The 25,984-nt window shown below is 41.7% G+C and overlaps 2 protein-coding genes across 6 annotated transcripts in view; both read right to left on the bottom strand.

Moving 5' to 3' along the window:
• syap1 (synapse associated protein 1) overlaps positions 1–5,534 on the bottom strand; it is a 37,148-nt gene extending 31,614 nt beyond the window's left edge. For 2 of the 4 annotated variants that reach the window (XM_060937657.1, XM_060937658.1), the window contains exon 1: positions 5,181–5,534. In XM_060937657.1, coding sequence (XP_060793640.1) covers positions 5,181–5,367 — 187 coding nt within the window. In that variant the 5' untranslated portion in view covers positions 5,368–5,534. The remainder of the gene's footprint in view (positions 1–5,180) is intronic. The other 2 variants (XM_060937659.1, XM_060937660.1) reach the window with 1 other exon arrangement.
• Positions 5,535–21,809: 16,275 nt separating this feature from the next.
• Positions 21,810–25,984, bottom strand: part of LOC132896665 (AP-1 complex subunit sigma-2) — a 103,399-nt gene continuing 99,224 nt past the window's right edge. For both annotated transcript variants that reach the window (XM_060937655.1, XM_060937653.1), the window contains one exon: positions 21,810–24,201. Coding sequence is in view for 1 of the 2 variants with exons in the window: in XM_060937653.1 (XP_060793636.1) it covers positions 24,154–24,201 (48 nt within the window). In the remaining variant the exon portion in view is untranslated. The remainder of the gene's footprint in view (positions 24,202–25,984) is intronic.

Raw genomic sequence — 25,984 nt, 5'->3', positions numbered from 1 at the left:
GCATTTTCACTTTTCAGGACATACACTCAGAAGGTGTAGCTGGGGCGACCGCTTTCAGGCGCGGTTTTAAGGGGTGGCAAAAGGTGGCAGTTGCCACTGTAAAAATATAATGTCTTGCCACCCCAGTTGCCCCCCTATTTTGACAAGAATTATTTATTAAAACACATTTTTGAAATTCAATTATCTATCTACAGAGATACTAAGCCCTCATCTCATCTCTACCTACCGTTATTTGCATTATTTCACACCCCACCGCACCCCCGGAATTTTGAAATGGTTTCACCCAGAGAGAGATGTTCTTCTGTTATGATTCTTCTGAATGCTCGACTTCTGACGAGGCAACGTGCTGGAGCAGAGAGTTTGGTCAAATTGTTTTCACCTGATAGAACACAGTCTTGTCCTTTCTATTTTAAATGCATTTTGCAGGGATGAGAATGGGACATTAAAAAAAAAAAAAACTCTGAAATGTCTGCCAAGGCCAGACATAACGCACGCAAAGCGTGCATGGGGGGTTTCAAGCGGGGTGCGCCTTTTTATTTATTTTTATATATATATATATATATATATATATATATATATATATATATATATATACACACACACACACACACACACGTGTGTACAAAATATATATATATATATATATATATATATATATATATATATATATATATAAAAATACATACACGTGTGTGTATTTTTATATATATACACACACACACACACACACATTTGTATGTTAATTTTACGGAAATCTTCAGCAAGTTTGGTCTTTTCATGCCAGCCTGTTGTTGACCTAAATATAATGCACATGAAATGACGCTCCTCACCTCAACATGTCCTTTACCATCATTTAAGCCACCATGGGCAATGCTGAAACCACTGCTGCAATACAAGCAGTACATCGCACGAAACTGTCATTATTGTTGACCCTTATTAGACAGGGAGATTCTTTTGTGTAATCTGAGGTGAAGTGGGTTTTGTATTTTCGTTTTTTTGGGGCGCGCGCGCTCTCTGCCATGCCGATCCTATAGGCTGCACTGACTCAACTGAAAACGTCGGTCCTCAAGAAAAGGGATAAAAGCCCGCCCACACTGAAAGCTGATTGGCTTATTTTGCTGAGTAACCCAATCAGGATGCTCTTTGTCTAGCAGGCACTACATGAACAAGCACACACGCAATCTCTCTCTCGCGCTCCGTCATATGCGCACATTCTAAGATGCGCGAGGTAGACAAAGTTGCATGTGCGCACTCTTGCTCGCTTGCTCTAGATTCCGGGAGATATTCTCCAATTTGCGGGCATCAGGGAGCCGCTATCAATATGCGGGAGACTCCTGGAACTTCCGGGAGACTCAGGATGTCTGCGTTATAAGGTGACCACAGATCATTAACCATATACACACCCACCCCGAAATTCTCTCAACAGATTTACACATTTCACAAAAATGACATTTTCAGCGGGAAAAACTCGGAATTCCGCAGATCCGCGGAAAATTCTCATCTCTGATTTTGGTACTCAATTATTCTTTTAGCCCAGCTATACAGTCATTGGTTGGATGTATGGAGTGCTGTCTCGCTAGGTTCCAGTAGTAGCTATACCTGTAAGTTATGTTTTACTTTCTGTGTATGCTAGGCAACGAAATGAAAGCTAATAGTTTTGTAAAGTGATAGGCTTTAGAAAATAAACAACTTGTGTGTTAGCATTACTAGCAGGTCAGCCTAGCTCATGTTTTCGCCTGTGTGCTATTCAGTTTAGTGATAAACTTAATTTGTTTCTTTTAGTTTTACGGAAATCGAGGATGAACACATCTGTACAAGTTTGAAGTCTTCAGTAAAGATCCACAATCTAAACCATTCGCTCTCTGTACTATTTTTTGATACATCGCTAGGGCAGAATAGTTCCATTCATTGCTTGGGAATATACTTTCAGAAAAGATGGTTTAGATGGTTGAATCCGTTTTCCTTGATGGGACAATAGCTCAATACATATTTGACAAGATGACTTGATTGGGAGTCTTTCTTGAGCGCAAGTAAAAATGATTTCTACGATTTGCATAAACTGCTGCATCGACAACCTATGCCCCCCTCCCGGAACCTATGCCCCCGTCACGGTCTGATCGTGCACTGGTATAAATTTACCATGCGCACACCGATATTTTCCCCTGGTCAACTTCCGGGAAGTCTAAATTTACCATTTCTTGCTGCGATTTTGTACTGAGCATTTCAACACATTTGTGGACTAATAAAACGCGAATTGTGACTACAATTGTGAGATTTGATTATCAGTAGACAAGCTGCTGAATATGGATGAGGAAACAATCATTTCCCAGTCACAAAATGAAGATCAGCAAAACACACAGTCCAAGAAGGCACGAGACCAGCGAGTTGCCATTTTCAAAAGAAAGATGATATTTTTACAATCTTTTTCAGATTTATAATGTGTAGATAATGTGTTTTTGTATTGTGTGAATGGTTTGGATTGAATTTTATTAGTATGTGTGTAAATAAAGTTAATTTTATTAAATTAAGGTTAATAAATTTACCTGGTAAATTCAGACCGTGACACCCCCCTCCTGGAACCCATGCCCCTCCTTTGCCACCCTAAGGAAAAATCTCTGGAGCCGCCACTACAGGGCTAGTCTGGTTAACACCAGACCATATCACAAGTGAAATATGGTCTGGAATCCGCCTATTGAATTTCTGGTAGGGGAGGTGTGGTTTACGATTGTCAACGGCCGTTTATTGGACGTTGCGAATGTCTATCATTTGGCGTATACGTAGCCCATGGCCAATCATGGCAGTTGTACCCGGTGACGTAGTTAGAGCAACGAAGAAGACGAAGAGGCTAGTTGGTAAATGAGACTTTTACCAAACCCTGTCGGGAGCAAGGCAAAGGCATCTGTCTTCCTGTCAACGAAAGACTGTAACGCCAAACGCTGTTCTTTTTTTAAAACAAACTTTCGCTCTAAACTATTCAGAACAGTGTCTAAAGCTTGATCGAAAGTTTGGTTCGTATCACTCGCCGCCATGTTAAATGTGATCCGTAAACAGTCCCAAATAAACTACAAGCTTCCGTTTGTCGAGTAGTACGCGTCACCGTCTTTCCACCCCTCCCCACTCTCTGACTGGCTCTAGAGCCCTGCACTCCCGTGGGACTCCCGCCGCAAAGCAGTGCGGCGCGGGACAAATTTTGAAAGCTCATTGCGGGCGCGGGCGGGACCGGAAGTGCACATATGCGCGCGCGGGCGGGAGCGGGAGTGCACATATGCGGCGCGGGTGGGAGCGGTGATAAGCTGCAGTCCCGCTAACTAAAAATGTGCTTGAAATAAAAATTATTAATTTATGTCTACCATATATAATTTGTGCTGGATATTTTATTTGGCATTAATAAAAACATTTTAAGATGCTTAAATTTGCATAGAAAGTCAGATTGAGTGAGAAATGGCATCTTAAACTTGTCATTGATCACCCTAAAGGGAAATTCTTTGATCACTCTAAAGACTCGCAGTTCACACCCAGCTAGCAAGAGAACCATGAGTGAATTGATTTACTTGTTGCGTTAGTCTACAACTTTAATCAGAGAGACAGGTTACACAGTGACGGTAGACTTGACTCAATGCTATCCCAGAAATCCTTCCTGTAATATGCAAATTTGGCTGTCCAATCAGAGGCGATTGGACAAAAGCAAAGCAAGCCCATTCACTTTTTTATGCTGATCAGAGAATTACAATGGTTTCTCATGTGATAAAAATGTGTGATTTGCAATTAAATATTTTAATCATTTGACAGCACTAATTATTTTTATTTTTGATACTACATGCTGAATTCAGAAACAAGGTAAACAATAACAAACGTGAGCTGTAGATATTTATGCTCAAATCCACTCAAAGTAGGGGCCGGGGCACCATCACGCTGTGTCAAGACAAGAACTTTCCTGAGAAATAACGTGAACGTCTGCATCATGCGGGATTTGCGGGTGGGAGTGGGACAAAACATGGCAGGCGCGCGTGGGACTGAAAATCATAATTCTTTGCGGGTGCGGGCAGGAGTGGGACTGCACAATGCGGGCGCGGGCGGGAGCGGGACTGAAAAATCCAACCCGCGCAGACCTCTAATGGCCCTTTTCCACTACCCTTTTTCAGCTCACTTCAGCCCGACACGGCTCGTGTTTCGACTACTTCAGAACAGCACGACTCAGCTCGCTTCAGCCCTGCTTAGCACCCAAAACTCGCAGGGTTTTGGAGTAGGGCTGAAGCGAGCCAAACCGAGCTGAGTGAGGCTGGGGGCGTGAGCAGACACTCCCCTGTGCACTGATTGGCGAGGAGGAGTGTCCTCACACTCCCACACACGCCCCGCGAGCACGCTGGGATCTGTAAACACCGCAAACCCGGAAGAAGAATTACGAATTACGAGAATTTCTGAAGCCTTATGCGCCTCGCCTCATCTATACGCTCTTGCCAGTATCTGTTGGCGTTGTCGGTGACAACAAGCCACAGCACCAAGACCAGCAACACTAACGACTCCATGTTTATTGTTTACTATCCGGGTCGTGAGACTACCGCTTAAAAGCTCACTGATGTCACTGTTTGCGCCGCCTAACGACATCACGTGACGTCCACCCACTTTCGCTAACTCCACCCAATGTGTCCACCCACTTCCAGCCAGCACGGTTCAGCGCGGTTGTAGTTGAAATGCAACTCCAACAGCCCCGCTCAGCTCGACTCAGCACGGCACGGCTCAGCCCGACTCAGCCGCGTTTGTAGTGGAAAAGCGGCATAATTGGCTCCCTAACTCAGGCGAGCCTTTAGACCATAGTTTCCATGCTGTCTTTTCAGATCGGAACAATTGTGCAAAGCAGCATGGGATTTCCCAGGCTACTACAGGGGTTACTTATTGCACCTTTAAGTTTTTATTACATACAGTACCTTTAAAGCTTTATAGTGTTGCAGGTACACCGAGTCCAGGTGAAAGGCAAGGAAAGGGACAGTTTAGCATCCGGTCTCTGGATGATCTTTTCCTCTTGTTAAGCAATATTTTTAGATTTATTTATTTTTCCTGCTCCGTTAGCCTTCTATGAACCTCATGAGCGCTAAATAAGCCTGAAACGAGCGAGCATGAGTCACACAAATGACATAAATATAATGTGGCTGTGTGGAAATAAAAAGGAAATGCCAGCTCACCGCTCAGGCCTTTGGCTTGCTGCAGGATCGGTTGGTTTTCTCCCAGGTTGTCGCTGCACTCGTGTTTGTTTACTGCATTCTCTTCGGAGTTTGTGTCACTTCCGCATGAGTCCTCGGCCTGGACTCCGTCTGTTTTGTCTCCGGGTATGGACTCGATACCAAGCCACGTTCCCCAGCTTTTAAACATCTTCCTTTATCGGTTCCTCCGTGCTATTCCTGAACAACAAATTAATAAACTGAATAAAATCTTCCTGCTCACGGGAGGTTAGTCCATGATCCGTCTTTCCACGTAGAGCAACATAACAGCGGCGGCGCACTAGCATACTACGCAGTACACAAAAACAAACACCTCCTATCGTCTCTATAACAACGTTCTTACATACTGCATAGTACGGAAGTACGCATTGGTAGATTTCCGCAAAACGTCACCGTCGGCTTCTTCTTCGTTTACTCAAGAAAACAGAGCGGGGACACAGCGCCCTCTTGTGTACTAGAATGGCGTCACTCAATGTTTTGGTTTCAAGCAGATACACAGAACCTCATCTCATCTCATTATCTCTAGCCGCTTTATCCTGTTCTACAGGGTCGCAGGCAAGCTGGAGCCTATCCCAGCTGACTACGGGCGAAAGGCGGGGTACACCCTGGACAAGTCGCCAGGTCATCACAGGGCTGACACATAGACACAGACAACCATTCACACTTAAGGCCTCTGCATGCTCTTGCGACAAGGCTTTCGCAGATAGCTTTTCGCAGACAGTTGTAATTTATCGTTGAGCGGGGAGTAATAGGCGTGCGCGATGTTATTCACCGCTACAACGCAAGGGGGCGCGAAATTGCTAGGAGTAGTTGGTGGGTGTGGTTAGTGGAGTGTTTATCCTCCGGTTACTTATAATGACTAGAACTGGAGTCGTATAGATGTCCGTACTTCCTCACTTCCTCGATCAACCGCTCTTCGTGCTGCTCCATCTTCGCTCATGTTTTTAAAAATGGCGGTCGTGAAAACAAACCAAACCGGGGAAGCGGAAGTGCGTGTACAGCGGATGTAGAGTGGACCAATCAGAGCCCTCTTGTCTGCGAGGCTTCTGCGGTGGTCACAATTTTGGGGAGGTGCGCGCAGAGCGTCTGCGAAGGTGGGGGGGGCTACGCAGACGCCATCTGCGACACCGTCTGCGAGGACTGCGTTGTCAGCATAAATTGGCCTTCACACCTACGGTCAATTTAGAGTCACCAGTTAACCTAACCTGCATGTCTTTGGACTGTGGGGGAAACCGGAGCACCCGGAGGAAACCCACGCGGACACGGGGAGAACATGCAAACTCCGCACAGAAAGGCCCTCACCGGCCACGGGGCTCGAACCCAGGACCTTCTTGCTGTGAGGCGACAGCGCTAACCACTACACCACCGTGCCGCCCAAGAGTATTGTTACTTTAGAATAATATTACTCAAGTAAAAGTAAAACGTATTTTGCAACAAAACAACTCTTAAGAGTACAATTTATCCAAAAAGTTACTCAAGTAAATGTAACGGAGTAAATGCAACTAGTTACTACCGCCTCTAAGTTAGCTAGCTAGCTTAACTAACTAAATTGACACTATTTGTGATCTTTTAGCTAAACATTATCTACATTCAACAGCATTACTCAACTTACATGGTTTCTCATCTCATCATCTCTAGCCGCTTTATCCTGTTCTACAGGGTCGCAGGCAAGCTGGAGCCTATCCCAGCTGACTACAGGCGAGAGGCGGGGTACACCCTGGACAAGTCGCCAGGTCATCACAGGGCTGACACATAGACACAGACAACCATTCACACTCACATTCACACCTACGCTCAATTTAGAGTCACCAGTTAACCTAACCTGCATGTCTTTGGACTGTGGGGGAAACCGGAGCACCCGGAGGAAACCCACGCGGACACGGGGAGAACATGCAAACTCCGCACAGAAAGGCCCTCGCCGGCCACGGGGCTCGAACCCGGACCTTCTTGCTGTGAGGCGACAGCGCTAACCACTACACCACCGTGCCGCCCAAGAGTATTGTTACTTTAGAATAATATTACTCAAGTAAAAGTAAAACGTATTTTGCAACAAAACAACTCTTAAGAGTACAATTTATCCAAAAAGTTACTCAAGTAAATGTAACGGAGTAAATGCAACTAGTTACTACCGCCTCTAAGTTAGCTAGCTAGCTTAACTAACTAAATTGACACTATTTGTGATCTTTTAGCTAAACATTATCTACATTCAACAGCATTACTCAACTTACATGGTTTCTCATCTCATCTCATCATCTCTAGCCGCTTTATCCTGTTCTACAGGGTTGCAGGCAAGCTGGAGCCTATCCCAGCTGACTACGGGCGAAAGGCGGGGTACACCCTGGACAAGTCGCCAGGTCATCACAGGGCTGACACATAGACACAGACAACCATTCACACTCACATTCACACCTACGGTCAATTTAGAGTCACCAGTTAACCTGACCTGCATGTCTTTGGACTGTGGGGGAAACCGGAGCACCCGGAGGAAACCCACGCGGACACGGGGAGAACATGCAAACTCCACACAGAAAGGCCCTCGCCGGCCACAGGGCTCGAACCCAGACCCTTTTGCTGTGAGGCGACAGCGCTAACCACTACACCACCATGCCGCCCTTGCAACTGAACTCACTTAAAAAAAAATAAAATAAATACTTTCCTTTTCTTGTTTTATTTTTCTTTAATTGTTGGTACTGCACCCTCTTTCAGTACGGACTTGTAGCCAACGCTCCTCAACAGATCAGAGGTCTCGTACGAGTCTTCAGTAAAATGTGCAGAGCAGAGGAGAGACCACTTCATAGGCGCCCAATGTGCCCGTGAACTTCTCACAAAATGCGTCCAAATCTTTGCAGTTTGAACATTCTTGGGCCATGAATGCAACGTAAATCCACCTTCTGTCGTGTTACTGCACCGGCCAGCAACACATCTACGTGGCATGGCGATAAATTAGCTCAGAATGGAGGGTCGGAGTTGCAGTCAGCTCTGTGTTTTAGTGTGGTGGAAATGGCGATGAAACCGATAGACTTCCTGCTGTGACGTTACGGACGTCAAGGTCATTCACTCAGATCGCTACCTATATAAATCACTTTAATTGTAAAAATTACTATATTAGATTTATTGTTAACGCTTAAAACTATTCCTGTGCCATTCTTGAGGTCTCAAGGCGTTTATCAACGAAAGTGAGGTCATGGCTCTGCGTATATAGTTCTGACAGAACAGAACCAGTACCAGACAGACCAGCACAGCTTTTGGCGCAATAACTACACCAAATAACACAGGCCACTTATATACACCCACACACAGAGACCTGGTTCAGTAGTCTCAACATAAAACATTATACAATAAATAAAGGCGCTTCAATTTCAAGTGCAGTGAGCAGTTAGGTAGAAATAAATACACTGGGCAACTAAGTAGAAATACACTACATGGCCAAAAGTGTAGATGTGGACACGTGACCAGACCATCACACCCATCTGTGGTTCTTCCTCATATTGTTCCCACAAAGTTGGAAGCACACAATTGTACACTGTCCCTGTACACTGTTACATTACAATTTCCCTTCAATGAAACTAAAAGGGGGCGGCACTGTGGTGTAGTGGTTAGCACTGTCGCCTCACAGCAAGAAGGTTCTGGGTTCGAGCCCAGCGGCCGGTGAGGGCCTTTCTGTGCGGAGTTTGCATGTTCTCCCTGTGTCCGCGTGGGTTTCCTCCGGGTGCTCCGGTTTCCCCCACAGTCCAAAGACATGCAGGTTAGGTTAACTGGTGACTCTAAATTGACCGTAGGTTTGAATGTGAGTGTGAATGTGAGTTGTTTGTCTCTGTGTCAGCCCTGCGATAACCTGGCGAGAGGTGTACCCCTTCTCTCGCCCATAGTCAGCTGGGATAGGCTCCAGCTTGCCCGTGACCCTGTAGAACAGGATAAGCAGCTATAGATAATGGATGGATGGATGGATAGATAGATGGAACTAAGAGACCCAAACCTGTGCACAAAGCTAATCTCCATGAAGACATGGTGTGTTAAGGTTGGAGTGGAACTTGAGTGTCCTGCACAGAGCCCTGACCTCAACCTCACTGAACACCTTTGGGATAAATTGGAACTCTGACTGCACACACGACCTCCTCACCCAACATCACTGCCTGATCTCACAAATGTTCTTGAATGAACTAAATGAATACACATCCCTACAGCCACACTCCAAAATCGAGTGGAAAGCCTTCCCAGAAGATTGGAGCTTATTCTAACAGCAAAGAGGGAATAAATCTGAAATGGGATGTTCAACAAGTACATATGGGTGTGATGGTCAGATGTCCACAAACTTCATCAAAGTCTAGAATCCCTTAAAAACCTAGAAGAGTACTCGGTAGAGTGCATACCTCCACCAAGCCACATATTATCAACATCAAAATCAAATCACTTGAATCTAGGATAATACTGAAGCTGTACACCAAATTTCATCCAAATCTGTTCACTACTTTTTGAGTTACGTTGGAAATAGACAAAAAAAAATCCTGGATCCACATACATATGATTTGCTAGCCTAGTAAACTACAGTAGACCCACCCGCCTAGCGGCCAAAAATATTTTTGCCTACGAGTGGGTCTAGCCTCGCACCATATCAACAACACACCCCGGGCATCAAATCGTGCCCGCCAATCACAACGCACGGTTTTTGTTTGGATTCTTTGGGCGGGCTTTTGCAGGAGTGACGACAAGGCTGTGCGACGCTGGAGAAAGCACAACAGGAAAGATGGCTACGGCTAGTGAACAGCGCGTGTTTGACTCCGCTTTGGAATCAGTTTTAGAAGAATTAGACTTGGAGTTTTCGTTGAAACATGAGCAGGAAGAGGCTGTCCACTCATTCCTTTTCAAGAAGGACATTTTCGCTGTTTTGCTGACCGGCTATGGCAAAAGTCTGATCTACCAGCTGGCTCCGCTGGTAGCCAAAAGGATGGGGCTAGTTTGTGCAGTACGAAGAATTAATAAACAGCTTTGAAACATTACTTTTTGATTGTTTCTTATTTTCCCGTTATTTTAAATTTAAGGGAAATTATTTCACCAAACACCACTAAATAAAAATAAAAACTCTCAAACAGTTTAAGCAAACCCTTGAAAAACACTTGGAAAAAAAAGTGTATGTTAAGTATGTGGTACAGACTCCAAACTTGTGGTCATTATCTCCAAACCTCTTAATATCTAGAACCTGTTTATTAATATGCATTTTGAAAAATTATTTATTTCAAGGTCTCCCCCACTACTTTCTGTCGCTCTGACTACGTCACAGTCACTGTTGCGCTGATTGGTCAGAGCGTTGGCCTATACGCACAGAGACAGTTTGAAAGACAGCGGGTTGTTCCTCCCACACCCTTCGGAAATGTCTACGAGTGAGGCCAGACTAAATATTCACATTTAGTCTGGCTTGCCAGGCTACGGATTTGCATGAAAATCTAATCAATTGTTTCTTGGCCCATGGCTCACCTTTCCTCAGAATTTCATCAAAATCTGTTCACTACTTTTTGAGTTACATTGGGAACAAGCAAACAAATGGAGGTGAAAACATAACCTCTTCCAAATCTGGCGGAAGTAACTACAGCAACTAAGATGCCAAAATAGTTCTATGGCATTAATTCAGTAACAAACCACTTCGTTTCATGCTGTTATAGGAAAATAATCAATAACCTGATGATGTAATGTGATGTGATGTGATATGACCCTGCGCAAAGTTATTGTTGTGGAGTATTTTCTTATATCTCAGCACATCCCAAAGCATTTTATTATCCCTCGCTGGCCGAAAGGCCCGAAAGAGAATTATGTCATGGCAAAGTCCGTCCCAGAAAGGGTTCTCACCTTCTGAAATCAACTCCTCTCACAATTTTTGGAGGCATTTCATGAAACTTGGCAAAAGGCTTTGTTATAAGGCAGTAATATGCATATTGCCCTTTCGTTTGCAATATGTATATTGTAGTAGGGGATATTGTGCTCTCAGAGTACTCTTGTTCGTCTTTTACCACAGCAATTTGCAAACAATTACAAATTTTCTGTTTGCAACAAATAGGTAATGACACATTATTCTTTATATCCGTTTAAGTTAACAAAACAAAAAAAAAAGGTAGAGAGAAACTGCAAAACACGACATCCTCCATCCTGTGCTAGAAAACTTAGAAGTTACAGCTTCAACCCTGACTGTTACAAAGTTCTGCCACTGGAGACTCCTTCCACAAATGCTCCAGAAAACTTCACCATATCAATGATAATACATTCTTCTTTGTTAAATAGCAATACATTTTCAAATTACTTTTTATTATTAGGCTTAGATGACTTGGAGCATTCACTTTATGAGGTATAAGTGAAGAAGAAGAAGAAGAAGAAGAAGAGGAAGAACTTTATTCATCACACGTACATTTGTGAAATTCCTCCTCTGCATTTAACCCAACTGAAGCAGTGAACACACACATGCGCCCACACGTGAGCAATGAGCACACACACATACTCAGAGCAGTGGGCAGCCATGCTAACAGCGCCCGAGGAACAGTCGCGGGGTAGGTGCTTTGCTCAAGGGCACCTCAGCCTTATGCCGCTTTTCCACTACCAACGCGGCTGAGCCGTGCCGTGCTGAGTTGGGCTGAGTTGAGCTGAGTGGGGCTGTTGGAGTTGCATTTCGACTACAACCGCGCTGAACCGTGCTGGCTGGAAGTGGGTGGACACATTGGGTGGAGTTAGCGAAAGTGGGTGGACGTCACGTGATGTCGTTAGGCGGCGCAAACAGTGACATCAGTGACCTTTTAAGCGGTAGTCTCACAACCCGGAGAGTAAGCAATAAACATGGAGGCGTTAGTGTTGCTGGTCTTGGTGCTGTGGCTTGTTGTCACCGACAACGCCAACAGATACTGGCAAGAGCGTATAGATGAGGCGAGGCGCATAAGGCTTCATAATACGTAATTCTCCTTCTTCCGGGTTTACGGTGTTTACAGATCCCAGCGTGCTCGCGGGGCGTGTGAGGACACTCCTCCTCACCAATCAGTGCACAGGGGAGTGTCTGCTCACGCCCCTAGCCTCACTCAGCTCGGTTTGGCTCGCTTCAGCCCTACTCCAAAACCGTGCGAGTTTTGGGGGCTAAGCAGGGCTGAAGCGAGCTGAGTCGTGCTGTTTTTAGATAGTCGAAATGCGAGCCGTGTCGGGCTGAAGTGAGCTGAAGAGAGCTGAAGTGAGCTGAAAAAGGGTAGTGGAAAAGGGCCATAAGGCAACCCCATGTTAACCTAACCACGTCTTTGGACTGTAGGGGAAACCAGAGCACCCGGAGAAAACCCACGCAGACACGGGGAGAACATGCAAACTCCACACAGAAAGGCCTCCATTGGCCACTGGGCTCGAACCCAGAACATTCTTGCTGTGAGGCAATAGTGCTTACCATTACACCACCGTGCCACCCAAACACGTGTCCCCTTGCTCCCTCATGTCTGACAATCATGTGACAATGCATAAAATCATGCAGATACATGGCAAGAGCTGCAGTTAATGTTCACATCAAACATCAGAATGGGGAGAAAATGTGATCTCTGGTTTGAATCAGGGGCGCCACTAGAAATCTTGGGCCCTATGAAAGATTACAATTTAGGGCCCCCCCCCCGGTAAAATTTTCAAGCGCAAGCAACTGAATTTGAAGTCTGTTTTTGGCTGCCCTTCTACTTTACTATGCATGTGATCAGCTACCTAGCAAGTTTAGGTGATACAATTATTTGGGATATGAACACTTTAAATGCAGAACTGTCAGAATTAGACTGAATAGACTGTTGCCTTAAAATGAAAATTCCATGATATATATATATATATATATATATATATATATATATATATATATATATATATATATATATTTTTCCTTTTATGAGCAACTATTATTAGTTCACTCAGTAGCCTGTGGAGTTCATTCAATCCAAATGTTTGTGTTGAGAGAAACTGCATGCATCACTGTATCAGTATGGATTTATAACATTCTGTATGCACATTATGGATACTCCAGAGCCCTCCAGCAAACATCATCAATAATCAGGATTACAAAATGTATTCCTTTGTTTCCTCCATTTATTGACTTATTGTATGTGATCAAATGTATGCCTTGATGAATAACTACACTAGTTTTTTATACAATTACATAGTGCACTGCAAGAAATCCACTAAGTGTTTTTGGTTTCTTTTAGGCATCACACATTTATTAGAAAACACAGCAAATGTTCAAATATTCAAGTTAAATACTTAATAAATCCACACATGAACAATAGCAATGATATCTTTGACCACAGCTAATGTGCAACATATTAAAGTTAAATACTTAACAATATCAACAAATCCACACATGAACAATGGCAAAACATCTAGACTTAATTATACAATAAAGATACCTATGAAAAAAGGTTATTTTTTTTTCACACACAGTGTGATATCCGGACTTCATAATTTATCACACCTGCTCCTGCTTAGCAACTTCTAGAATGTACACCTCTGTTGCGCACATAGAAAAACTGACAGCTGATCTAAGCTGCGCTAATAGCGGCGCTGTGCGCACATGGAGCTACACATTTTACGTGTCCCGCTCCCAGAATCAGACTGTACCATTAGTAAAAAGGGTGGACGGGTGACATGACAATGTCATAAATAATTCAAGAAAAATGTTATAGCAAATCATAACCATGTAGAGTAGAGTGGGGGAAAAAGCCCCCGTGGGGTAATACGCCCCCGGCCTGTTTTACCCAAAATAACCACCAGATGGTGCAAATTTACATTTCTATTGTTGCTATGGACTGGCTTGACAACGGGGATATACAAATATCCACTGTGGATCGCATATCAGCAACGCAGTGGAGAGAAATCAAATTTCATGGTAAGTGATATAATTTTCAGATATCAGTAAAACTGTATTTAGATAGCTGCTTTTTCGTCAGATATCACAGCTGTGTATGTGGTATGAGTAGACAAGTCAGTACGTTAAAAAAAATACATTAGGTATAAAAAGTTGAATCACATTTTGAAAGTAAGACCCTTTTTTGTAAAAGTGTAGTCTGTGGGGTAAAACGCCCCCTTAATGGTGGGGTAAATGGCCCCCAGGGGGCATCGTTTCCTTTTATCATAATTACTGTATTTCATACATTTCTGAATAGCAGATACATAGTTTTTAATAACATCTCACTTACCTGGTTGAGTAAAGCAAGTAATTTGAACTTAATATTAAAAATATTACCTCAGATTAGAATAGAAATCTGTGTGTGTGTGTGTGTGTGTGTGTGTGTGTGTGTGTGTGTGTGTGTGTGTGTGTGTGTGTGTGTGATGGCATGTGTGTTGTTTCAGTTGGGGGTTTTCAGCTGCAGGGTATTTATTTAGATAGCGTTACATTGCACTGTAATGTTAATGTAATGAATTCATTGATTCAATTAGCATTATTTATTGATGCACTTGTTCTTTGTTAATTCATGTTCAATCCACACAAAATTATATTGAAATTAAAATGCAAAATATAATAAAATAATGCATCTATTCATTAATTCAGGGATATTTTCTTGCTTCTTTCACATTATAGGCTTAAGTAAACACTTTTGCTATCCAAACAGCTTTTTTTGAGTGAAGGGGCCTATTGCCCCACCTCAGGGGGCCTTTTACCCCACTGGGGGGGTAAAAGGCCCCCTTGGCACAATGTTTGTTTTTGTTAAAAAAAAAATTAAGTATTAACTTTAGGCAAACTTTAGGTGGCATTATTGTTCATGTCACTGTTGTCAAAAACTGATTAAAACTAAACACATGGTTCATTTCAACTTGGACAAAAACTGAATTTTCCTTAAGGGGGGCTTTTTCCCCCATTCTACTCTATAATTTGCATATTTTAATAGATGAAATTAAATATTTTATTTCAAAAACTTACACAAGGCAATACTATTAAAATAATATTAATATCCCTCACAGGCCCCCCTGTCAGTGCCAGGCCCTTAGAATCGTCCTAACTTTTCCCCCTAGCGGCGCCCCGGTTTGAATGGTTCAAAAAGGGTTGAACTCCTGGGATTTTCATATACAGAAGTCACTAGAGTTTACACAGAATGGTGCAACAAACAAACAAACAAACAAACATCCAGTGAGCAGAAGTTCTATAGGTGGAAATGTCTTGTTGATGAGAGATCAGAGGAGAATGACCAGACTGGTTTGAGCAGACAGGAAAGCTACGGTGACTCAAATAACCACTGTTTACAACCGTGGTGATCAGAAAGGCATCTCAGAACACACAAACCTTGAGGCAGTAAAAGATCGCACTTCCAGCTTCACTCCTGCCAGCCAAGAACAGGAATCTGAGGCTGCAGTGGGCACAGGATCACCGAACCTGGACAGTGGAACAACTATGCTAAGGTCAAAGTCACTGAGATCACATTTCCCTCCATTCTGATGTTTGACGTGAACATTAACCGAAGCTCTTAACCTGATTTTAAGAGCAAAAAACATGATTCATTTTCGGTACAGTGGTTTATTCAGAAAGTAGTCCATTCTGGAAATCCATTTCAGTTTAATGTCAGGATTATGATGGGATGGTGGATACTAAAGCGGCAGAGAATCAATCTTGCAGCTAAATTTCTCAGGAGGGCTTTAGAGGAGGGTATGAAGTTTTTACAAACTGAATAATGATGCTTATTACTGTTGAAACTAAGCGAGGCAGGCAAGAAGATTGATATTACATCAAAATGAGCCAAAAACCCCCACAGACCTAAACTGATTAGTGCAGTTTACACTTTCTCAACATGTCCCTGAAGAGATAAGAGGGAAAGCAGTGCCGCATTGTGGTGCTCCTTTACGAGAGGATGTGGATGGTGGAAAACAATGGTGAATATGAGGATGTGTGTATCTACCAGGAGAAATGAGCTCACATTTTATGCTCCACTGGAGGGCAATGTCATAAAAACTTGAGCAAGATGAACACAACTGCATTTTTAACCTTGGCTCAAATCCTACGACTGTCAGGGAGCCAGTCAGAGGTGCAGTTCAAGTGTGCTGAAGTGAATTGATTAGCCTGTACACATGTTTACAGCAACCATAAAGTACGTTAAAGTGGTTTATCTACATTAGGGCAAGAATCAGATTTATTCATTCATATATTTACTATAGATGTTAACTTGAACCTTTACCAAGGGAACTAAATAAATTTATGTGTCATAATACAGAAAACGTGGAACTCAGTTTGGAATATGGTGGTGTGCAGAAAGGCAGGTGCTGCCTCGCTGCCATTTAGCTCTCAAAAATTTCCGCTTCAACAGCAATATTATACTGCAAGTGGTAACGAATGCAAAAGCAACTTGCTTCATTTCAAGATGAATTGTCATTTATATTGAGACTCTTGCCCCCAGTTTAATGCGGCCGTGTCTGGTTAACACACTCAATCAGGATCAATGAAAACACTTGTCCCAATCACCTAGTACTTCAAACTCTCACGGTTACCAGAGGACTAGCCCCCCACTGTAACCCTAGCTATGTAATATAGGCGAGAGGCTGAGGGCTACGAAATGGAGATCGGCGCCACCAAACGCGCCATGAATGGTGTGGGAAGGACTTTGACTTTGACAATCACCTAATGCTTCATTTGCTTTCATCCAGCAATGTTCTTAATAATGGAAACACTACTATTCCAAATGTCTCATCTCATCTCATCTCATCTCATCTCATTATCTCTAGCCGCTTTATCCTTCTACAGGGTCGCAGGCAAGCTGGAGCCTATCCCAGCTGACTACGGGCGAGAGGCGGGGTACACCCTGGACAAGTCGCCAGGTCATCACAGGGCTGACACATAGACACAGACAACCGTTCACACTCACATTCACACCTACGGTCAATTTAGAGTCACCAGTTAACCTAACCTGCATGTCTTTGGACTGTGGGGGAAACCAGAGCACCCGGAGGAAACCCACGCGGACACGGGGAGAACATACAAACTCCGCACAGAAAGGCCCTCGCGGCCACGGGGCTCGAACCCGGACCTTCTTGCTGTGAGGCGACAGTGCTAACCACTACACCACCGTGCCGCCTATTCCAAATGTTACTTTCTAAAACAAAGTGACCAAGTCATCTAAACTGCTGCGGAAACTTTCTGGATATCTGTTTATCACACTCCTGCTGAAAGAGATATGGGTCCAGATCAATATCATCCAGAATGTGCATCACTATCTTGGCTTGGATATTACATTGGGGGATGAATGTAAGGCTAATAGCAATCTAATTACTATTGATGCCAGCAGAGTGGGAGAGTCCTTAGCTAATTAACTATATCACCTCAGCTGCAACCTGCCATGATGACTCATGTCCAATGGATAACCTCAGCATCCACCCATCCATTATCTATAGCCGCTTATCTTGTACAGGGTCATAGGCAAGCTGGAGCCTATCCCAGCTGACTACGGGCGAAAGGCGGGGTACACCCTGGACAAGTCACCAGATCATCGCAGGGCTGACACATAGACACAGACAACCATTCACACTCACATTCACACCTACGGTCAATTTAGAGTCACCAGTTAACCTAACCTGCATGTCTTTGGACTGTGGGGGAAACCGGAGCACCCGGAGAAAACCCACACGGACACGGGGAGAACATGCAAACTCCGCACAGAAAGGCCCTCGCCGGCCACTGGGCTCAAACCCGGACCTTCTTGCTGTGAGGCGACAGTGCTAACCACTACAGCACCTTTTATATGAATCAAATTTGGATTTTCTATGCCTATCAGAGACATGGTTCCACCATAACTCCCCTGCCGATATATTAAAAGTACATGACTATAATATATTTAGATGAAGTAAAGCTGATGGGGGTGTGGGGTGTGCTAATTTATGACAAGGATAGTACAGTGTAAGGACAGCTGTAACCAAATCCAGTGGTCATGTGTTAATGATTTGGAATACATTGGTCTTAAATGAACACTTTCAGCTCAAATGTCATTCATTATTATTGATGTTTATAAACCACCAGCCCTTGCAAAAAACATGTTTTGTGATCAACTGAATGCTTTTTTTAAAGAGTGTAATATGAACAATGAGATTATTTTATTAGGAAAATGTGAAAAAAGTCATTTTGGTAATGAACTTGAATAACTAGTTCCTCAGGAATGCTAATAATCCAAGCACAAGATTATCTGATCACAGTCTGAGTCTGATTCTTAGAAAACTTACTAAAGGGAGATTTCATTTATCAGACTACAAGAAGCTGGAACAGTATCAAATTCTTAATAGTCAGTTAATCAATTTATGAAATAAATTGCAGTGAATATTTTGTACATAAAAGCATGGACGATAACTGTAATTCTTTCATGGGTCCTCATAAAAAATATACAGTGTATTACAATCCCAATTCCAAAAAAGTTGGGACAAAGTGCAAATTGTAAATAAAAATGGAATGCAATAATTTACAAATCTCAAAAACTGATATTGTATTCACAATAGAACATAGACAACATATCAAATGTTGAAAGTGAGACATTTTGAAATTTCATGCCAAATATTGGTTCATTTGAAATTTCATGACAGCAACGCATCTCAAAAAAGTTGGGACAGGGGCAATAAGAGGCTGGAAAAGTTAAAAGTACAAAAAAGGAACAGCTGGAGGACCAAATTGCAACTCATTAGGTCAATTGGCAATAGGTCATTAACATGACTGGGTATAAAAAGAGCATCTTGGAGTGGCAGTGGCTCTCAGAAGTAAAGATGGGAAGAGGATCACCAATCCCCCTAATTCTGCACCGACAAATAGTGGAGCAATATCAGAAAGGAGTTCGACAGTGTAAAATTGCAAAGGGTTTGAACATATCATCATCTACAGTGCATAATATCATCAAAAGATTCAAAGAATCTGGAAGAATCTCTGTGCGTAAGGGTCAAGGCCGGAAAACCATACTGGGTGCCCGTGATCTTCGGGCCCTTAGACGGCACTGCATCACATACAGGCATGCTTCTGTATTGGAAATCACAAAATGGGCTCAGGAATATTTCCAGAGAACATTATCTGTGAACACAATTCACCGTGCCATCGGCCGTTGCCAGCTAAAACTCTATAGTTCAAAGAAGAAGCCGTATCTAAACATGATCCAGAAGCGCAGACGTCTTCTCTGGGCCAAGGCTCATTTAAAATGGACTGTGGCAAAGTGGAAAACTGTTCTGTGGTCAGATGAATCAAAATGTGAAGTTCTTTATGGAAATCAGGGACGCTGTGTCATTCGGACTAAAGAGGAGAAGGACGACCCAAGTTGTTATCAGCGCTCAGTTCAGAAGCCTGCATCTCTGATGGTATGGGGTTGCATTAGTGCATGTGGCATGGGCAGCTTACACATCTGGAAAGACACCATCAATGCTGAAAGGTATATCCAGGTTCTAGAGCAACATATGCTCCCATCCAGACGACGTCTCTTTCAGGGAAGACCTTGCATTTTCCAACATGACAATGCCAAACCACATACTGCATCAATTACAGCATCATGGCTGCGTAGAAGAAGGGTCCGGGTACTGAACTGGCCAGCCTGCAGTCCAGCTCTTTCACCCATAGAAAACATTTGGCGCATCATAAAACGGAAGATACGACAAAAAAGACCTAAGACAGTTGAGCAACTAGAATCCTGCATTAGACAAGAATGGGTTAACATTCCTATCCCTAAACTTGAGCAACTTTTCTCCTCAGTCCCCAGACGTTTACAGACTGTTGTAAAGAGAAAAGGGGATGTCTCACAGTGGTAAACATGGCCTTGTCCCAACTTTTTTGAGATGTGTTGTTGTCATGAAATTTAAAATCACCTAATTTTTCTCTTTAAATGATACATTTTCTCAGTTTAAACATTTGATATGTCATCTATGTTCTATTCTGAATAAAATATGGAATTTTGAAACTTCCACATCATTGCATTCCGTTTTTATTTACAATTTGTACTTTGTCCCAACTTTTTTGGAATCGGGGTTGTATATGGCAGCAAGAGAACAATCAGTTCTTGAAGTCGATGTGTTGGAGGCAGGAAAAATGGGCAAGCGGCGTGACTTTGACAAGGGCCAAATTGTGATGGTGAGATGACTGGGTCTGAGGATCTCCAAAATGGCACATCTTGTGGGGTGTTCCTGGTATGCAGTGGTTAGCAGTGTTGTAGTCGAGTCACTAAACCTCGAGTCCTAGTCCAATCTTGAGTCCCCAGTGTGTAAGTCCAAGTCAAGTCTAAGTCATTCAAGAAAATTTCGAGTCGAGCCCGAGAACAAGACTCCAACTGCACCATTTGACGGTGGTTGTTGCTGCCTTTATGTGAAAGTGTCTCTGCGAATGTGTTGGACTAACGTTACTGCTCGACTGCCCCAGTTTAGTTAATAGGTGACAGATAAAAAACTTGTTCATCGCTCAGCAAGCCCCACCCACTATCAACAGGGCAAATAACATGAGAGAGGGTTAACACTAGCTAGTTCATCACTCAGCAAGCAAGTCTCGCTATCAACAGGGCAATGACCATAGCGTGTCACTTCCTTCTCTGGGTGGAGTCTTACCAAATGACGATTGAAGTTCGAGGTCGTCCCCGTCGTCTCCTCGATAGTTCTTCTACATATGGAACACATAGCAGTGCATTTTTTCCCACTGCACGAGAAGTCTGTATCAGCAAAGCAGACAATCCTAGAGGCTTCTCTCCAGGCATTTTAGCGCCATTAATGTTAGTTTGTTCCTGAACATGACGTATGAACAGGTGAATGTGCATTCTCTTGCACAAAATTAGTATAAAAATTAATGTAGATGTAAAAATCTTATGCCAAATTATTGTGGCATGTTACAAAAAATAAAGAAAAAATCAGAGTCCTTGTCTCCAATTTACGAGTCCGAATGCAGTTAATGCACGAGTCCGAGTCATCAGTGCTCAAGTCCAAGCTGAGTCACGAGTCCTTAAAATTAGGGCACAAGTCAGACTCGAGTCCAAGTCCTGCAAGCCTGGTGGTTTGTACCTACCAAAAGTGGTCCAAGGAAGGACAACTGGTGAACCGGTGACAGAGTCATGGGTGTCGAAGGCTCACCCATACGGTATGGTCCAATCCCACAGATTAGCTCCTGTAGCACAAACTGCTGAAAAAGTTAACACTGGCTAAAACAAAAAGGTGTCAGCATTAAAGTTTGGATGCACTTCATAATTCAATGTTTTTTCTTTATTTTTATTAATTAAAAGACACTTCATGTCTTAAAGTAATGATAGATGTTGTTTCTCTTTACTTAGTTGAGCGTTTCTTGACATAATATGAATTACTACAGTTGTGGAATAGGGCTATTTACTGTATTCATATTATTTCATTAACTTTTGATGAGGCACAACTTTTTGTTTACCACATAATTCCGTATAATGTGCTATTTCATAGTTTTGATGTCTTCAGTATCGTTCAACAATGTAGAAAATAGTCAACATACAGAAAAACCTATGAACGTGTGTCCAAACTTTTAACTGGTACTGTATGACTCTCAGTTTCTATTTTATATACTGTAAATAATCTATTGAAGAGTGAATGAAGGAGATTTCTTTAAGAGGTGGAGAGAACAATATTAAAGCAGACACACACACACACACACACATGAACCACTTTTAAACATGTGTAAACAATTTTTATTCCATGTTGAGCCACAAACACAGCAGGACGGATTTATTTCGAACCACAACATTTAACATGTTTCCACCATGTGGGGACAGAAGGGTGAAGGAGAATGAAGGGCCATACAGGCCAGATATAGCAAAGGTCACAGCATCACAGTTTTACTGGATATCATTGATCAATTTGAGCGTGATATATGTGTATAGTGTATATATAGTACAAATATGGCATAAAACAAAGTAAGCACTGATTATAAATGGCTGAATGTTTGAAGTCACTTAAAGGTGCAGTTTGTAATTTTGAAAAGTGTTTCTCGTCCTTCAGCCAGGACAGAGAGAGAGAGAGAGAGAGAGAGAGAGAGAGAGAGACACTCAGGCCTTTTTTATTTTGTCTAACAGGTAAATCATGATAGAGTTTAAATAGAGTGTGTCTCAATGTTTTCGTCACAATTATAATTCACTTCACGGGCTCTAAAACCGATAAACTGCTCCTTTAATACTGAAGAGTTACAGCATTTACGTCTCAGCTGACTCTCAGGAGTTTAACACAGTGGATCATTGTTGTGTTTATGTCTCGTGTTAACACTGTGAATGTTCACGGCTTGATACGATCTGTCGATCCGTCTCGTGTGCTTTCTGCTCCATCCAAACTCACTGAGATGAACTAAAACACTTCAGCTCATACGTCATGTAAACTGATATCAAATATAGATGATGAGCTCTTTGGTTTTGTGAATGAATCCCTTTCTCTGTCTTTTTTTTTCCCGTTTTTTATTTTCCAAAGTGGACTTTCTAGAAACTTCTGGTGGTAAATGAATGATCTTTCCAGACTTTAACTCCTATCATAACACCGTGCCTATAAAAAGGATTTCAGTTGCCCGCTTGGTCCCTTTCCTATTTAATTACTAAAGCACAGAACCATGATGTATTTAAAGCTAGACTGCCTTTCAGGTTTTTCAAGTGTAGGTCACAAAAACAATTTTCTCTGACAGCCAATTATTTTTGTTTAGTGGACCGAAAGCTACTGAATTTGGATCACAGACTTTCAATTTTATTTGTTTAAAAAAAAAAACAATTAATGAATTTAATGCCATGTGGCCCTAAATTCTCTGCTATTTTTTCCTGCTTCACCATGACCCAATACAAGATACTACGTCATGCATGACATGGTGGGCTTTCCCTGTTCATGCAAGGCATTGTGGGATACAAAGTTGAAACAGGAGAGAACAATGGAGGACGCGAGCATGCAAATGAAGCATGAAAGACTGACTACAGTAACAGAAAGCGAGAAGAAAAATCGTTATGTTGTATACGAAGGAAAGGAAACGCAGGACCAAACTAATAAATATCAGTGGTCGGCGAGCACCTTGGTGTGATCAGCTGTTCGTTTAGCAACAAAATGATGTAACTGTCAGTGCACGGTCAAGGTAAACCTGTAGATGGCAGTAATGCAACACTGTGGATGCCAGCTGCCGTAAAACCCAAAAGAAGAAGAAAGTAAACCTGCGCATGGATATTATAGTGATGAGTAGCAAAAATTCTGCTAACAGAAAATTTTGGAGAAACAAACAAACAAAAAAAAAAATCAAAACTTACTTGAAAATTCACCCAGACATGTTTTGTGTCTGAAGATTCTTTAGTTTTGTACTACATGTAGAGTGTGTGTTTAAATCGCTACACACATAGCCATAAATGACATCTTAGTTTCAATAAGATAATTAATAAATAAAAGGTTGTAATATAGCATCAGAATAAATATTCATTGGAGGTATATCACCATCAGAATGATTAATATTCAATTCCACTTCCAAACGATTCCCTTTTTGAGTCTGACGCGCACGTGGAGAGACAGAACGCCGCTAGCATCTCCAGAGCAAAACTGGAGAAGCTCTATGTGGGATATAAATATCGCTTTATTTTATTTTTCACTTCCTGGTTCCATGCTGTAATTTAATATAATATTGAAAAAGCACCGAAATACTTTTTACAGGCAATATGTAGATGTGATGTTTTGCCTTTTCTGATGAGGTGCAGAAGTAAAACGATGTGACAGATGATGTCGTTGAATACAGAGTGTAAACTTGAGCTGATCTTAAGGCTGAGTTAACGTGAGGAAAAGTCAGTTTTCCTGATGAATCTGTACAGTGCTACATTGTGTGTCGTTTTAAGCACACAGATAGAGAAAACAAATGATGCATGAATTGCTGAAATCCACTAAGGTGTGTGTGTGTGTGTGTGTGTGTGTGTGTGTGTGTGCGCTACATCTTTAAATAGACAAACAGTAAGTGTGTGTGTATGTGTTTGTGTGTGTGAGACAGTGTGTCCTTCTCGGCTGTTTAGGTGAGGCCAATCTCCTCCAGAACACTGCGAGGGGTCTCTGCTTCCTGAAGAGAGCGAAAGAACAGCAGCAGCTTTTATCAGTGATTCTCTCTCTCTCTCACACACACACACACACACACACACACACACACACACACACACACACAAAGGCTGTGTTCCAATAATCTATCACAGTGTGCGTCTCATATCCATATACTTCCCTTGATGGACTCCAGGTATAAAGCTCTAATGATTCAGATCACTGCATCGATTTAAATTCAATGATTGAAATGAATCAAGGCAAGAATGAAAACGGTACATATGTACAAAGGCAAGTAAGGTGATTTGCCTGTAACACTGATACTTAAAATATTCACATTTTATATTAAAAAGCTTACTCCAGATTTGGAACAAAGTATTTTGCATTTAGAATGGAGGGTATTAAATTGAATCACATCATAGCAGATTCAGTTTAGCAAATATTTAATCACTGCCTTATGAATCAAAGTGGAATCATTTCGGAGCAGATTTAGTTGTATTGTCAAATATCGAATCATTTACTTATGAATCAAAATGGAATCATTTCATTGCAGATTCAAATATCAAATAATTTCCTTATGAATCAAAATTGAATCATTTTGCAGCAGATTCAGTATATTGTCAAATATCGAATCATTTCCTTATGAATCAAAATGGAATCATATCATTGCAGATTCAAATATCGAATCATTTCCTTATGAATCAAAATTGAATCATTTTGCAGCAGATTCAGTATATTGTCAAATATCGAATATCCTTATGAATCAAAATGGAATCATTTCATTGCAATTCAGTTTAGCAAATATTGAATCACTGCCTTATGAATCAAAGTGGAATCATTTAGGAGCAGATTTAGTTGTATTGTCAAATATTGAATAATTTCCTTATGAATCAAAATGGAATCATTTCATTGCAGATTCAATTTCAGTGGTATTGTCAAATATCGAATCATTTCCTTATGAATCAAAATGGAATCATTTTGTAGCAGATTCAGTGGTATTGTCAAATATTGAATCATTTCCTTATGAATCAAAATGGAATCATTTCATTGCAGATTCAGTGATGTTGTCAAGTATCAAATCATTATGACTCAAAATGGAATAATTTCTTAGCAGATTCAGTGGTATTGTCAAAAATCGAATAATTTCCTTATGAATCAAAATGGAATAATTTCTCAGCAGATTCAGTTTCAGTGGTATTGTCAAATATTGAATCATTTCCTTATGAATCAAAATGGAATAATTTCTTATCAGATTCAGTTTCAGTGGTATTGTCAAATATCGAATAATTTCCTTATGAATCAAAATGGAATCATTTCATTGCAGATTCAGTTTAGCAAATATTGAATCACTGCCTTATGAATCGAAGTGGAATCATTTCGGAGCAGATTTAGTTGTATTGTGAAATATCGAATCATTTCCTTATGAATCAAAATGGAATCATTTCATTGCAGATTCAAACATCGAATAATTTCCTTATGAATCAAAATTGAATCATTTTGCAGCAGATTCAGTATATTGTCAAATATCAAATCATTTACTTATGAATCAAAATGGAATCATTTCATTGCAGATTCAAATATCAAATCATTTCCTAATGAAACAAAATGGAATCATTTCATTGCAGATTCAAATATTGAATCATTTCCTTATGAATCAAAATTGAATCATTTTGCAGCAGATTCAGTATATTGTCAAATATCGAATCATTTACTTATGAATCAAAATGGAATCATTTCATTGCAGATTCAGTTTAGCAAATATTGAATCACTGCCTTATGAATCAAAGTGGGATCATTTCGGAGCAGAT

This window comes from Neoarius graeffei, chromosome 13, assembly GCF_027579695.1.
Source record: "Neoarius graeffei isolate fNeoGra1 chromosome 13, fNeoGra1.pri, whole genome shotgun sequence".
Lineage (NCBI taxonomy): Eukaryota > Metazoa > Chordata > Actinopteri > Siluriformes > Ariidae > Neoarius > Neoarius graeffei.
The sequence above is the reverse complement of the archived record's forward strand: the minus strand, read 5'-3'. Positions and strand labels throughout refer to the sequence as shown.